The 17006-nt window shown below is 32.8% G+C and overlaps 1 protein-coding gene across 3 annotated transcripts in view; it reads right to left on the bottom strand.

The window, feature by feature from the left end:
• Positions 1-316: 316 nt before the first annotated feature.
• Positions 317-17006, bottom strand: part of ARHGAP5 (Rho GTPase activating protein 5) — a 71528-nt gene continuing 54838 nt past the window's right edge. For 2 of the 3 annotated variants that reach the window (XM_045067894.1, XM_045067896.1), the window contains exons 4-7: positions 10404-10481; positions 7713-7844; positions 6909-7014; positions 317-3901 (exon numbers count right to left, since the gene is read on the bottom strand). In XM_045067894.1, the coding sequence (XP_044923829.1) occupies positions 3574-3901; positions 6909-7014; positions 7713-7844; positions 10404-10481 (644 nt within the window). In that variant the 3' untranslated portion in view covers positions 317-3573. The remainder of the gene's footprint in view (positions 3902-6908; positions 7015-7712; positions 7845-10403; positions 10482-17006) is intronic. The other variant, XM_045067895.1, reaches the window with a different exon arrangement.

Here is a 17006-nt window from a genome sequence, read left to right as displayed (position 1 = left end):
GGCTTCAAAAAAGATTTCCAGTGGCTTAAAAGAATGTCTAGTTGTAACATGTAACAGCTGTAACATGTAACAGCTGAGTGAGAAATCTGAGCAATCCATCTTTTCCTGAACATTTTTAAAAAGTGAATCTCCATCAGTATGTATATATCCAAAACGAACTTTGGATCTCCACTCACGGTACAGTAAAAACTCAGTAATATACCTCCCTAATAAAACTCTCATCATATTGACAAATTTATTTTTATTTTCCTATTTTACGACCCCCCAAAAAAAAACTTTTTACCAATGAAATGGTAAAATTAGAGGCAACTATAACTTAAAATTACACAGCTTCTTAATGTTTTATTCATAGCATTCTTTACACAGAAGAAGCTTCACTGATATTTAATTTACTGCAGCATCCTGTGGGTGAAGCACAAAATTACATTAATTATAAACAAAGAAACAAAGCACTTCTGACTTTTTAAAATTATATATATATATATTTATATTCAGTTGACAAATAGCATCACATTACTGTATAAAAAACTAAAAATCACCATGGACGCTAAGGCCTAAATTCGTATTCCAATTGTTCCCTTTGTTTTTATCTAAGAGATATTAGAAATTAAATTCCAGTATCACCAAAAGAAAAAAAAAGGTCTACATTATTTACACACAGTATGGAAAATAAAAGCTGCTTTTTGGCTAAGTTAGATTGCTGTTACCTATAGTATATATATAGTAAATTTTAGGGGGAAAAAAGCACTACTAAACAAATACTATTTCAAATGGAAATGTATTATGCCTAGAACTTTGTTCTAAAATCAATTGTATATCCTAGTGTCTGTTGAATAGAATTTGTCTCCCAATATATCTACTAAAAATTTGAAAGGAAGTACCACTATGCTTCTTTATTTTGCTAATCTAGACACTGTTAAGTATAATACTGTAATAACTATAAGCACTAAAGCTTAAATGAAACAATGGCAACATGTGTGTAGATGGAATTTTATTTAAAATTGTAAAATATAATGCCTTAATATTTACCCATAATTATGAGACTACCTAATATTCATCCTTTAAGTCTCATATACATTATGTTCCTAAACAGTGAAACCTTCCAGTAACTTACCAGAAAAAGTTTAATTATATTATTCTGTTCTTAGAATTATTTTTCTAATATTTAAAAACATCTAAGCCCTTGGCAAAAACAAACGCAATCAATTCAGTGTAACAGACTGAGCTTTAAACTGTACTTTAATTTTCAATTAACTGTAACCTACAGGTTAACTGAACCAAATGCAGAATTTTAAATGACCCCTACCAAAGGTTTTCAAATCAATTATAGAACGCATAGAAAAGCAGAGATAAGTTTTGGGGAAGGTGTAAGGTAGTTAATGTGGAATATGGTAAATGCTAGTTTTAATAACAAAAATGGTACTAAATGTACATGAAAGTTAAATTAACACAGTATAAAAGAGAATAGCTTAAATAAACTGGGATTCACATATTACAATAGCAAAGTTGTGACCGAATGAACTGAAGACAAGAACAGTTCTGAAAATTCTTTTTTCAGCCTACTTCTAAAAGAAATAGTCAGGCTTTTTTTCCTGTACATAGTTTTGAGCTTTGTCTATACCATATATAGTAGAAAAATAAATTCTTTAGCAACCTAGAAACAGTTTATAAAACTCTTAAAGTTTAATTTTCTTTGCCAGACATGCCAATGTTAAACTGACAGCTATAAATTAAAGCTATATAGACAATAGGTTATTAAGTAATATAGAACAAGTTAAGAATACTACATTTACCGGATTTTTCTTTTTAAAAATTACTGTACTTTCTTAATTCCTGTGTGCTTTGCAATAGGAATAATAGGGAATTTGTTTTCTTAGAAAAGATAATAACACATAAGAGTATAACACAAATAAGATAATTTATAATATACATGTACTTCAACAGCAGCCTGGTTCAGGTTGACATCTTGATTCTGAAGTTGAAATTAGAAGTACAATACCTAGGACATAACAGTTGGGAAAGACAGTATTTATTTTAGGGAAAAATGAGCAAATCAAACTCTTAGGAGCCTTGAATCTCAAAAATCATCTATTTACTATAATACACATAAGACAACCTTAAAATTGCAGTATGAATGAGGTTTACAATATGGACCAAAGAATTTCCTCTTCCTACAGAAAAATGTAATTGAACAATGAAAAACACACCATTTTTTTTCCTTTCCAGAAAAAAAATGGAACGTCTGATAATAAATGAATTCGGAATAAAGTCTAAAAATATTTACCTATGCCACCTATTCTGAAATTTTTATCCATAATTTAGTGTTCTGGTTTTTTCTTTGCTAACAAAATGTTTAACCCCCAAAGCAGCAGTAATTTACAGCAAATCTGGTACCAACGTCAAAAGAAAAAACTGTTTTAAAAAATGGTGCAAAAGCATTTTGATTTTAGTACAACATATCACAGAAAAGAATAAGAATACAAGTTTGTAATTTTATATATACACACTTCAAAGAGGTTGTCAGTACCCAAAGTATTTTTATTGCTATATTAGCAATGGATTTTTGGATATGTTTTTAAGGGCCACATAAAAATAGATTCAAGGAACAGATTAAATTGAAGTCCTAGATTAAAATGTTTGGTTTAAAGAATTTTCTACAACAAATTTCATGTTTATGTACGAAAAGTTATATAACCCTTATATGAAAATGTCATGAAGTATTTTCTACACTATACTAAACGTATTTCCCAAGAGGGAAAAAATTAAAATATCTAAAATATATTAGATTAAGATTATAAGACCATCATAGATCTTTTGAACATGCATCTGTTTACAGAATTAACAGTATACAAGATGTTTATGTCATTATGGACCATAAAGAAATGAGTTGGTGACAACTATCCTTTGCACAACATTATCAACCCACTTTAGCCACAAGTATGTCCTTGGTATGTGTGTACAAGAAGTATCTTTGTTTACCCCTCATCAAATTATCCACAGGTTTACTTAGAAGATGAAGGAGCAGAAATGTTAAGTGTATTTTTCTTTCTTTCAAACAACATCCCAAGCATGGCATAAGTAGCCTGAAATTATAAAATACTTAACTGGGCTTTTAGTTATCTACACAGATTGCTAAAATGTAAATTCAGCTGCCCAAATTAAAACATCAAATAACAAAATCAGCCATAAAGCAGGCTGAAAAGCATTAAGTGTTTCATATATGTGAGTTTTTAAATCATTTAATTTCTATAGAAAAATTTATTCACAATATAATGTGACAGAAAATGCCACAGGAATGATATACTGATTGCAATAAGGTTGCATGCAACAGCAGCTTTGTATTTTATAGCTATTTTTGTTTATAAAAATTAAACCTCTCCAGTCATGCTTATCCATGGTCTTAGATTTGTAATGTAAGTGAATAAGGAATACCATACAGTTCAAAGAGAAAATGTTTCATCATTTTGAATGTGAATTACCTGTAAGAAAAATCAAGTATACTACTGAACCCTGAAACATGCATGCTTAGTTTTGCTTTTTGTCAATTTCAGGCTGTCTGCAATCAATACCTACTTATATAATACCAAGAGGATCTGTCTGTAACTGTGGTTGAATGAGCTGAGGTTGCAAGGGTGGTGGCAACTGAAGCGGTACCATTGGTTCCACCAACTGTCCTGGGTTTGAAGGTGGTGGAGGAGCCACAGTGTTCACAGTTTCTACAATTTCTCCATTATAAAAGAAAAACTGACACTGCTGAATGAATGTTTCAACAACAGATTGATGGATCTTAGTGGTAGACAGAAACTCTCGATTTTCAAAATCAGGTCTCATCAATGTTGGCCAAAAACAGATGGATAAGTTGTCTGCCGTCATTAGGTTGATTTTATTTTGCTGACTAACCCTGAAATTATGACAGGAAAAAACAGTTAGAAACCAATAAAAATTCATGACAACTTAAGTATTGTAGATCTCAGATGATATAGTTTTAAAATCTTTTATCCTAACTTCAAATTTAAACCATTTTTCTTCTTGTATATTCTAAGATGTTAAACTAAATTCCAGAATCAGGAGACAGCAATAAAATTGATTCCTTATGAAAACCAAAGATAGTCTTTATAAAAAGGTTGTACATAGGGGTTTTAGACTTATAGAAGCCTCCTTAATTTGTGTGGGGGGAAAAAACCCAACCTTTTTCTCATAGTAAAAGAAAACGTGATAATTTTAATGAGTTTCTGGCAACAGAAAATTCTAATTGTATATACAAATTCCTTGACTATTATGAGAGATGAAGAGACAAAGTATGGTATGCCATCCCTTTGAACCTTGGAAAAACCAAACTCTAGAAAAATGACTCTATTATAATGCTCCAAGAGGCTTTTTAACTTAAAAACAAAATTAGTTTCCAGTATTGCAAAAAAGAATTTTTCCAATCATTAAATATTTTACCTTGCTACAAATTTAATTTGGAAGACAATAGTTCACAGAAATACATTCCACCTTAAAATTCTTAGGATTTAATAATAATTTACAAATGATCATACATTATTAAAATTTACATCTAGTTCTTTAAATATGTGAGCAAGCACTTCTACCATTATCTGTAATAAACAAACTTAAGAGGCAAATCTTGAATTTTTAACTCAAAATTATTAAATTGGGAAAGAATCTTAGTATTTTTATCTGACCTTCTTATTCGCAACATAAAGACACAGCCCACTATGCAAGGTAGTGAAAAAAAAATCTCGTAATTAAATTTGCACATCAAAACTTTTAAAATATAAACCAAAGAATCCCCTCTCCCCAACCAAAGAATTGCTCATCTGAGGTAAAATATGTGTCTTAAAAATGTGTTCTATGGTAAAAATTATTACTATTTGTTAAGAGACAAAGTTAGAATATTTAGAATAAAATTAACTTCTTATTAAAATATAGTGGGCCCAGTCAGGTGTTTCTGTGCAGCAGTCAAGTATAGATTCTGAAAAAAAGAAAAAACCTTAAAGTTGAGAGAAATTAGAGTACGGACATCAGGTCTAACCGCAGGGTCAAAAATTATAAAAGAAAGGTACCAAATAAGAGATGAGGGTGGCCAGGGAAGGCTTCTTTGAAGAGATAATGTTTGATGTGTGAGTTAAGAGTGAAGGGCAACTGGTAAAATGGTAGAAGGAAAGGGAATTCCGTCAAAACAGTGGTTCTCAACTTAAGTGTGTATCAGAACCTCCTGGAAGGCTTGTTAAAACACAGACTGATAATTATGTCTGAGGGGAGACCTAATAATTTGCATTCCTCACAAGTTCTGAGGTGATGCTGCTGCTGCTGGTTTGAGGACCAAGGCAGTGACATTAAGATGTAATGACAGACAGGTGTAAACTGATACTTTTGATTAAGCGCTATTAGCTTAGTACAGTTACCTGATGTGTGCATGGGGGAAATTTATGGAAAGAAGGTGTAACTGAAGAGGTAGAACCAGACCACTTAGAGAGTTTTTTCTTTAGGATATAGGATGTTATTCAATGGGAAGAGATATTTATAGAAAGATCATTCTGATGAAATCAAAGGAAGAGTCCAATTCTTACTTCAGCATTCTAATCTGGCCAGACAATAATATCTTCACAAATCATCCTTACACTCCATATCGGGTAAGGTCTCTGATAGTACCATGTATACATGTTATTATATCAAGAACCACTTGTATGGTAATTTTCAAAAGATGATATTCCACTAATTACATGTTAATACTAGTATGCTGGTATTTTCTCAAGGAGAGAGACTTCAGAGAACAATTACCAGGAATGTTAGTATAATTTTATACTACATTGACTGCAACAATAAAACCTTAAACATTGGTTAATATTCTAAGACGTAGAAACTGATATGTACTTGGGTTTTATTTAACACTGATGTTATTAAAAACAAATAGCATTGATGTTTATTAAGAACAAACAAACAAAAAAACCCAAACACCCAAACTTCAGTTCACTGAAGTGTCAACAGAAAATATTATGAAGAATGGACTTTCGAAAAAATTAGCATGAATACTATTAATTCTATGTAGTCCCAAGGACAACTTTGTGAGGTGTTATTTTTCTCATTTTTATGGTTAAGAAAATGAAGACTTACACAAGGTAAGTAATCTGCCTAAGGTCAAAGAACCAGGCCTGTTTGACTCAACAGTTGGAGCTTTAAGCTATTATTCAATATTGTCTTTCACTTAAGAAATGGCATTGTGAGTAGTATCATTTTAGAAAAAAGAATAAACTTGAAGCTTAACATACTTAAGGTTTTAAATACAGGATTAGTATCCTGCACTTCAGATTAACAGGGTAGATTATAATATGAATTTAAATGTCTCATGAAATACCACCTTGTGGGCTATATCCAAACAAAACAGGCAAAATATTCAAAAGCAACACAGTGTGATACAAAAAGCAAATGAAATGTCTTAATAAGACTTAGATTCTACTTATAAGATGTGTCACTTACTATGTGACACTGAGCATACAATTTCCCTCTGAGCATGTAACTTTCCCTCAGAAAGTAAGTTAGTTTTAGAAGAAAGAAATTTCCATTACATCTGACTAGAAACCTCAATTCTTCCAACTTCAAATGAGGCTGATATGGTTAAGAGTCCTTTCATACCTATAATTCCAAGAATCTACAGAAGAGAAGTGTTAAAAAATAACTAATAAAAAAACAGGAAGATGTACCTATTATACTATTCATAATCATTAAATGTACTAAAAAAGTCATATGCCTTTCTTTAAACAAGTTGGTGAAAATTCTGTTTTAAAAATCCAGAAAAAATAGAAACAAAACTGAACTGTATGTTTAGTTTGCCTTTTCTCTTATATTTATAAAGTTTAAAGTTTGAAATTTATAGTGTATTTGCAAAAACAAAAAATAGAAAATACCTGTTTAGATGTGTTATTACATATCTAAATACATCATAGTTTACAGGATGAAATTTCTTAACAATTTCTTTCAATGCATGAAGACGTTCTGTTTTATCTGGGATTTCTGTAAAATTAAAGTAGAGAGAAATCTGTTGAAACTTACACATTTAAAATATTTGATAAAGCTTTCTGCTTTGCTTATTGTAAAAGACAATGAACAATCTTTCTGAAGCACATTAGGATAGGTAAACAAAACCAAAATATTCTAAAGAACCTGCTAAATACTTCATCATTTACTACAACAGCCTTTCTCCAAATAAAGCTAGTCAGAGAGGGTCTAAGAGAACAGACAGTAAGTACCTATCTTCCTATCTTTTTCAAAAAATGAAGACAAGAGGCCAAAGTTAATTTGACTTTAAAAAATTTAAATACACACATGTACACACCATACATGTTAAAATTTTACTGAAATACATTATAGATACATTCATTTGAAAAGTTCATTTAATTCTTACAAAGCCTCTTAGTTTGCAAAAACGCAAATCTCAAATTTCTAATAAAATGATCTTCAAACTTCTAGAAGCTCTGAGTCACTTGAGAGACCAGCTAAAATGAAATATTCCTGGGGAACACCCCCTACACCCCCCACAGGTTGATTTTGTTTACTTGGAGGAAAATAAATTTTAAAAAGAGTCTTGTAAGTCAACATTTTATTAGCTACACATTCTAGTGCATAACTGATTTTATCACATAGCAATCAATATATAATATATAACACCCGCCATCATCATCCTTCTCCAAAAAAGGAGGCTTATGACTTACTTGCTGCTTCCAGTAACTCTGGATGAAGAGAATATGGAATTAAAGGGTCTGGCAGATCTGCAAAGAAAGCTTTAAGAGCTCCAGCTACAGCATTTACTGTTACTTCCATTGATACTAGACTGATATTATGATCTACAAGACAAAAATTTAAATTTATAAAATAAATTCTTTTTTATAAAATAAATTTTTAATATATTATAAGAGAAGTAAGCTAAACAGGTATTTGTAGATCCAGAGATTTTAGAATCTTCTCATCAGCCATGTTTCTTTACAGGCTGATTCATCCCTCCTCCCCCACTCTTCTAGTAAGTTTGCCTGACATAAGGGAAGAGAGAACCAAGCAAGAAGCATCTTCTATTACAACAAAAAATGCTGTTAGGCTTGTAAGTATGTTGAAAACATTAGCTTTCACTAACATCTATCTTTTAAAATTTTTGTTTACATAAGCTATTTAAAAAGGTAATAAGAAAACTGAAAGACAAAAGATAGGAATTAAGCACATAAATCTGAGTTTATACCTTCTGGCTTATGTTAATTTTTTAAATGAAATATTTAAATTTCAACACTTATCAGTGAAATTCTGACTTAAAAGACAAGAATGGAACATACTAAAGGTGTATCATAAGGTTAATTTGCTGTTAAAAGAATCAATATTTCCCTTTTATAAGTACAATGGATACTTATGATGGAAAAATGTATAAACACAGACTAACAAGAGAAAAAATTACCACATCACCTAGAGATAATCACTGTTTATACTTTATTTTAGCATATTTCCTTTCAGCCCTTTTCTACTCATTAAAAAAATAAAACAATCAGAAAAATCATAAATACATTTTATACTGGATTTCATTTTTAAGGCATTACCTAAGATTATTAAAATTTTACAGGCAACTTTTAAAAACTTTTTTGTGTATGCTAGGTAACATTTAATTGTAATATAACTGAAAAGTGAAAAAACAGTACGAAGAACCTATATATAATTCTTAACCCATTACTGGCCTTTTGCCCTAGTTTTAATGACCCCCAAATATTCTCCCAGATCTAACAATTTATATAATATTTTATTACTGAACATTTGGATTTTATTTAAAAGCATTACAGATACTATGATAAATACTTTTATATAATAAATCTTATTTTCTTAGTCTACATTCTCTGTAACAACAGCTACCTGAAGAGTATTTAATATGGTTGTATAGAAAACTCTTCATTATCTCATTATTCATCATAGTTCCTCTAAATCACTCCCATTCTAAATATGATAAAGTTAGGATTTAGAAAAATTAACTTTCCTATGGCCCAAAGACAGTGAGTGGCAGAACTAGAAAACAAAACAGGAAATCTAATTCAAGAGGCCCTAGTATTGACCACTACCTGCTCCTTCATTATTGTTAAGTGAAAATGCACAAATTTGATATTATAAAGTCCAGTTTATCCAACAAAATATTTTTTTTAAATTACGTACTATATATACAATATACTTTTAAAGTAATGAAAACACATACTAATCTACATTTTACATGGGTATCTAATATTCTACTCATAAGCCCAGTGGACAGGGCCCCTCCTCCTTTTAAAAAAATTTCAGGCAATGCTGCAATAAATGACCTTTCAAGTATATCTTGGTAAGCTTAAACTAAGACTTTGGTAACATAAATATTTTAAGTGCAATTTTTCTAACAAAGATAATATGAATTTTAATAGATATACATGAACTGCTTCTCAAAAGTCAACATACCTGCTTGTCTACACTCTTTCAACAATCTTTTTCAGAAATAATAAATCAAAACCAAATCTTTTTGTTTTAATTTTGTATCTATAAATCAGAGACAAAGCATATTTTCATACACTTGGCTGGTCACTTTCTTCTGATGTGAACTGTTTAATCTAGCCTAGATAATATTCTATACCTTCTTCAAGTTTATAGTTTGTCTCCTGATTTTATGTTTTATCCATCATCTCACATAGAATCCTTACATTTTTAGGTAGTCCAACTTATTATCTTATCTATGCTTTCTGGGCTTCATATCAAATTTAGGCCTTTCCCTACTCTACGATTATAAAAATATCCACTCCTTTTTCTCCATAATGCTGTTTTCATTTTTCCTATTTAAAACTTTGATTTCTTAAAGAATTTGCTTTGAGTAGAGAATTGTTTTGCTTTTATTCCTAATGGCTAACGCCCTATAGCATGAAAAAAAATGTCAACTACATCTTTAAGTAAGTACTGTCTCTGATATACAAAGATGCTGGTATCTCATAAGTATAATTTACTGCTTTTCTAATTCTGGTAATGGATCTTTATAGTTCTTCTATTCCTGACTATGGTATTTATTCTATCACATACTTCTTACCCTTTTTTTTTTTTTTTAAAAAAAGATTTTATTTATTTATTTGATAGAGAGACACACAGTGAGAGAGGGAACACAAGCAGGGGGAGTGAGAGAGGCAGAAACAGGCTTCCACTACCAGGGAGCCTGATGGGCTCGATCTCAGGACTCTGGGATCATAACCTGAGCCGAAGGCAGACACTTAACCACTGATCCACCCAGGTGCCCCACATACTTCTAATCCTGTTTTAAAATCCTTACCCCTCAAAATCCCATAACCTTAGAAAATCAATCTTCCCACCATGAAATTTCAATAAGGAAAATAATTTTAAAAATGATTTTATTTTATATACTATACCTTGATCAAACTGCTTTTGAATATTGTCTTGATCAGTTTTGTTCCCACTAACACGGTAGAGTCCTTCAGTACATAATCCTAAAAGAAGAAAGAAATACACAAGCTTTTACACATACATACTTATCTACAACAAAGAATATACTGAAGCTTATGTACATCTTAGTGACTTACAAAAACATGGTGGTAAACTACTGTTAAGAATTAAATTTTTTTAAAGCATCTCTTTTAAAGTTCTCAATGGACTATTTTTTCTGTTTAATAATTTAAGACACCCAGGTTCCATGCAAAATGAGAAACAGAGTTTCTCCTTATTTCTTCCACCAAATACAGCTAAAATTCCTGAGCACAATGAACAGAAAGTCAAAAGACTGGTAGAGAGAAGGTGACCTAACTAATGACTCTGGAACTTGAAGAACAATAGGACAAGGAGTTCTCCGAGTTTTCTTTTTGCCTTATACTGGACTGGGCAACAGAAGCCTGCAACCCAGAACTACCACTAAGCACAGACAAAAAAAGAAAAAAAAGAAAGTGACAGAAAAGCAACCACAACAAGAAAAACCTGCTTTCTCTAGTGAAAAGTGTAGACTTAGCAAAACAAAACAAACAAAAAGAAAGTAAAACAAAACTTTTTTTTTTTTCTAATTGTTAACTGCCCTTCTCTAGCCAAAGACATCAGTTGTGACCAAGCAGCGAGATTAGAATTCCACTTCTGCCCAGCAGCAAGAAAGGGACCCCTCGCCTTCCCCTTTCTGGAATGTCAAATAAGGGTGAATGGAGACTAAACCCTTAGGTAAGAGGGAAATTACCCTCCCCACCACGGCAGTGTCAGTAGAGCCCCATGGAGACCAAGTAGGGCATCTGGACTTCCAACCCTAACTTGAAGTAATGAAGCAGCTCTCCTTCCCTGCTGGCGCAGTGTCAGAAGAGGCCTGCTAAAACAGAAGATCCAAAATCTCGTAGCAAATCTCCAAAATGTCTGGGAAAAAACAATAAAGCTAACAATAAAGCTAACTTCATTCATCATACCACAAACAAAATTTCAACATGAATAAGGAAAGACAATTTAACAGACACCAGTTCAGTTATGGAATGAACTCACAAGAATTTTAAAGTAGCTATCATTAAATATTTCAATAAGCAATCATAAACACACTAGAAATAAAAAAATAAGTTTTAGCAAAAAACAAAAAACAAAACAAAAAAAAAAACCAGAAATAACGTAAGAACTGGAAATTTTTAAACTAAGAAATAATAGAACCAGAATGGAGATGAGAGAGTAATGAATGAATGACCTTGAAAAATCAACTGAAATTACAGAATCTAAACAGTTGAAGAAATTATACTGAAGAAGGGGGGAGGAAGAAAGAAGGAAAAAAGAAAAGCCTCAGGGACTTGTAGAAAGTTAACAAAGATCTAACATTTATATGTCACTGGTCAAAAGTCTATAGCTATTTTCTACGTTTCATCAAGTTTCTCAAAGCACTTCTAAAAGAAACTCAATTTGATAAGGCACTGTACTCTTATGATCACAGGAGTAACAAAAAACAAGAAACAAACAGGAAAAAAAAAAAAGAATGAAAAAGTAGATTATTTGAAATATTCCTTGACCAATGTCACAGCTTTTGCATGGGATAATGTATTATTAATTCCTTCTACTTTTCCACCTAGTTATTAGAATTACCTTAGTGTTTACAAAGAAAACACAACAGGAAAGAACAAAGTATATTTCATGCTGGAGGAAAAAAGGTAATATTCAGAAATCCATGAATGTAAAAGGGAGCAAAAATCCAATGACAAAAGTTTCATGGGCTAAAGTTGTATTTTTTAAATGTTACAAAATTTTACTGACATAATCAACATGAATTATTCTGTAATGAATGAAAGAAACCACACACAAAGGAATTTATTTTGTATGATTCCATTTATATCAAGTTCTAAAACAGGTAATACTTACCTAGAAGTGGGGGACAGGGGAATCAGAAGGTTATTGTGGGTAGTTGGAAAACTAATTGGAAGAGACATAAAGGACAAAGAAAATGTTGTCTCTTGACAGGTATGTATAGATCAAACAGGGGTATGCATTTGTCTCAACTCAATCTAAGTGTACCCTTAAGTTTGGTGCACTTCACTCTATGTAACTGGACCTTAAAAAATTAAAACTGCGAGCACTTATGGAACTCTGCTTAGTAGGTTTTGTTTTGTTTTTTTAAAATTTTTATTTATTTATTTGACAGACAGAGATCACAAGTAGGCAGAGAGGCAGACAGAGAGAGAGGAAGAAGCAGGCTCCCTGCTGAGCAGAGAGCCTGATGTGGGGCTTGATCCCAGGACCCTGAGATCATGACCTGAGCCAAAGGCAGAGGCTTTAACCCACTGCGCCACCCAGGCGCCCCTGCTCAGCAGGTTTTAAATCTAGAGTGTAATGTATACTTTTTGCACATTCCAGACTTCAGCAAATGAATAAATATGTGGAGAACAAAAGGAGCAAGGATTCTCATTGTTGGAGAAGGAAATTAAAAATTAGGGTTTTTAACACACTGCTACAGAAATAAGTACAGATACATACACAAGTGTATTTCTAAGCTTTCCTAGCTTTTTTGCTAAAATGGTCCATAAGCAGCCCTAATAGTGGTTTCTAAATACCATTCTCCACCAAAACAAATCTGAGCAATCTGAAACAAAGGCTAATTCCAAAGCTGAATCAGGAAAAGCACAAGCCAATCCTGGCTGGTTACATCCTGTGCCAGAAAACGGAAAACTACTTAATGAATTATGGGGACATATCTTCAAAGGACACAGAAGCCATGAAGGAGAGAGACTAAGCTGCAATGATCTGAATTATCAAAATACATAAAAACATTAATGGATTACAGCTCAATTGAGTATAGTAAAGAATGAATAAATCTGTATCAATAAAAAACAAAAAATTTAAAAAGTTTTAACTTCAGTGATGAAGTCTGGTAGATACAGCACCAAATAATCAAAATCAGTATCACCTATATTGGGACACACTGACATTCTGTCTCAACAGATGATGTACTTAAAAAGACATATCATCCTGGTGGTATTTCTAACAAAAAAGCATAATTCAAATCTAGTAACTAGGAAATACCACACAAACTCAAATTGAAGAGAAAGAAGAGTTCATCTGTATGGTGAAATGTCAACCATTAACACAGGAGAAATAATAGAGATTTTAAAAATCAATGAAGACTAAAACTAGTGGCTAGAAGTCTGATGATAATTTCATAAATTCTTTTGAATTAAAGGGGTTTAAAAAGACATGAACATTAAATGCAATGCACCTAAATTAAATTATATCCTAGACTGTCCCTCTCATAAAGAATTAAATGGCCTAAAATGTCAATAATGCTGAGGTTGACAACCACTGACATAGTGATGAGCATTTATTATTTCTTGCTAAGTGAAAATTTTAAGGTACTTAATCATATGTACTAAAAATCTTGCCTTCCATTCACTAATAATTAAAGGATGTAAAATAAATAAACAAATAAAAAACATCCCCAACTCACTTACCTAGATGTGAACTATCAAAGTTTCACCAGGACTTAAATCACCCAAGGAATCTATTGTGGGCCTCCAAATAATAAAGACATTAGAGATCTATTCTAACACTCAAAAACTAAATATAAAAATTTAGAAATTTTAACCAAGTATCCTCTTTTTTCTTTTATTAGAAAAATGCCTAACCCTTGTGCTGTACAAGGTTCTTAGTATCTCAAAATGGTCTGTTTGAATTACTAATATAGGATATCAAACAAGAGTTTTACAGACTATTTCTGTATACCTTTAGGTTGAAATAATCCTAAATCATAAAACAGATCACAAATTAAGGTATGGAGATAACCCATAAATTAGGAAAATACCTCCATGAGGAACGGCATCAGTAAGAGATGGAGGCAGGAATTTCAGGGCTTGGTTCCCCCAGAAAAGCAACTAATGTGTGGTTAAAAAGTGTCAGAATAAATTTTTGCAGAACTCTGAAATCTAGTTTAAAAAAAAAAAAAAAGAGCCACAACCACTAAAAGGCTTGGTGAAGAAAGGAGCTTTTAATTATCCATCTACCACTGAAATACCCTTACATTTCAGATTGGCCATGACCATACTGATGCAGTCTATGCTCTGGGCAAAGGTTTCAAGGGCCAGAGGGAACAGCGATCTTGTTCTCAAAGAACTGTGGTGATGGGTTTTCACTTGTCTCCCAGATGGAAAAAGCACAAGGGCTTACTTGTGTTTCACTCAACATGAAGTATCCCAGGGCTAAGGTGGCTTCTCTGGCATGTAAAGGCACAAGTACAGGCTGTAGCAATTTGGAGCAAGGGACAACAGTCAGGACAAGCAATGGGAGGGAAAGCCCATGATGGAAGATGTTGACCAGGGAGACAGTGGCATATTACGGCTTTTAACACGCTCCTACATATACTGGGGAATCAAGAAGCCCACATACATGCTCAGGGCTAGATACACCCTCAGAAAAAGCCTGACAAGGTTAGAAACTTTCATTTCTAGGCTGACCACAGGCTCTGCTCAACCTGGAAGTGAAGGCTCAGGCGAGTGATAAATGGCTTGGGTTAAGTGTTCAAAGAGTGCCCCAATACAATCTGCAAAGATTTGGAAAGGACTTTTCCCAATGACATCAAGTATTTAATCTGTCAAAACACTAGCTAACCACTAAGCTAATGGAGTACAGACTTCAGTGGTCACAAATGACAAAGAATGCACACATTACAAGAGTAGTTTAGAAAAGTCACCAAACTAGCAAACATAATCAATAAACAACAACAGAAACCCTGCTAAGGAGAATTTCCAAAGATACCACAATAATAAAAACCCCAAAATATGTTTTCAAAAACATATTAAGAGAGAGAAAGGAACAAAACAAAATGGTACACTCAAGAAACAAGAAAAATAAACAGAAACTGTCCATGAGGAAACCGTCTTTGCACTATGCAAAAACTTTTAATCAACTGTTTAAAAAAATGCAATAACAAAGAACTGAAAGGAACAAGGAGAATGATTACAATAGTGAGTATCAATAAACCGATAAAAATTATAAAAAGAACTAAAGAGAAACTCTGGATCTCAAAATCAGAATAAAGAAAATGAAAAATTCACTACAGAGGGCCACCTGGGTAAGTCAGTTGGGTGTCTAACTCCCGGTTTTCGCTCAGGTCATGATCTCATGGGTCATGGTAGTGATCCCTAAGTTGGGCTCTATGCTCAGCAGGGAATCTGCTTGAAGATTCTCTCCACTGCCCCTCCTCCCACTCACATGGGTGCTCTCTCAAATCAATCAATCAATCCTTAAAAAAAAAAAAAAAAATCACCAGACAGGTTTAAGAGCAGAGTTTTATCAGCAGGTAGAAGAAATAGTGACCTTAAAGACTGGCTGGTTGAGATTGGCTAGTTTGAGGGAATGAAGAAAAATTAACAAAACCTAAGATATTTCTGGGACGCCATCAGGTTTACGAACATATGCACAAGGGCTTTCCTAGGTGGAAAGGAAAATATCTGAAGAAAAAATGGCCAAGGGGTGCCTGGATGGCTTAATAGGTTGAGGGTTTAGCTTCTGATTTGGGTTCAGGTCGTGATCTCAGGGTTGTGAGATCCAGACCCGCACTGGGCTCCATGACGGGAGCTTTTTGAAGAAATACTTACATACAGATTTTCATAAAGGCACTATTTATTCACAAGAGACACAAAATGTAAATAACCCATAGACCCATCACTGGATGAATGGACAAACAAAATGTATATAAGGAGTAACTGCATGTTTCATGGGTACAGGATTTCCTCCAGAGTGATGAAATATTTTGGAATAAATTAGAAGTGATGTTTACACAACACTGTGAATATACTAAATGCTACTGAATTGTACACTTTAAAGTGGTTAATTATATGTTATGTAATTTTTACCTCAAAAAAAAAATTTCAAAATCTCATGTGGGGGGGGGAATCAAGCACTGGTGGTAGTATATAAGCTATTCAAGGTAGATGTTACACAATTAAAAATGCATTGTTGGGGCGCCTGGGTGGCTCAGTTGGTTAAGCGCCTGAACTCTTGGTTTCGGCTCTGGTCATGATCTCAGGGTCATGATATCAAGCCCTGCAATGGGCTCCACACTCAGCACAGAGTTTGCTTGACATTCTCTCTCCCTCTGCCCCTCCCCCCTACTTGCACACACTCTTTCTCTCTAAAATAAATAGGTAGAGAGAGGGGAAGAGAGAAATAAAATCTTAAAAATCCATTCTTATTGTTTGACAGAAATGTAAACACCACAGAGGGAGGTATATGGGTAAACAGTAGTATTAAGGCAAAATACTATTTCAAGAAAACTGCACAATGCAATGTGCATTTAGACAAAATAAAACAACCTACATTAATCAGTTATTTAAAAAATTAAATAATTTATTTGGAAATGCTAAATCAACAAACTTGTCATTATAGTATGCTTATGATATACTCATCAGATTCTCTGAGAATATGGAATTGGGACTCAGCATGTAATTCAAACTGAGACATAAAAATGTAGGATGTGTAAACAGACAAGGTAAGTCTAGAGAGAGAAAAGGACACAGAAA

Source organism: Mustela putorius, unplaced genomic scaffold (genome assembly GCF_011764305.1).
Source record: "Mustela putorius furo isolate JIRA1106 unplaced genomic scaffold, ASM1176430v1.1 tig00003898_pilon_pilon_pilon, whole genome shotgun sequence".
Classification (NCBI taxonomy): Eukaryota; Metazoa; Chordata; class Mammalia; order Carnivora; family Mustelidae; genus Mustela; species Mustela putorius.
Note: the sequence above shows the minus strand (reverse complement) of the source record. Positions and strands in the feature narration are given on the sequence as shown.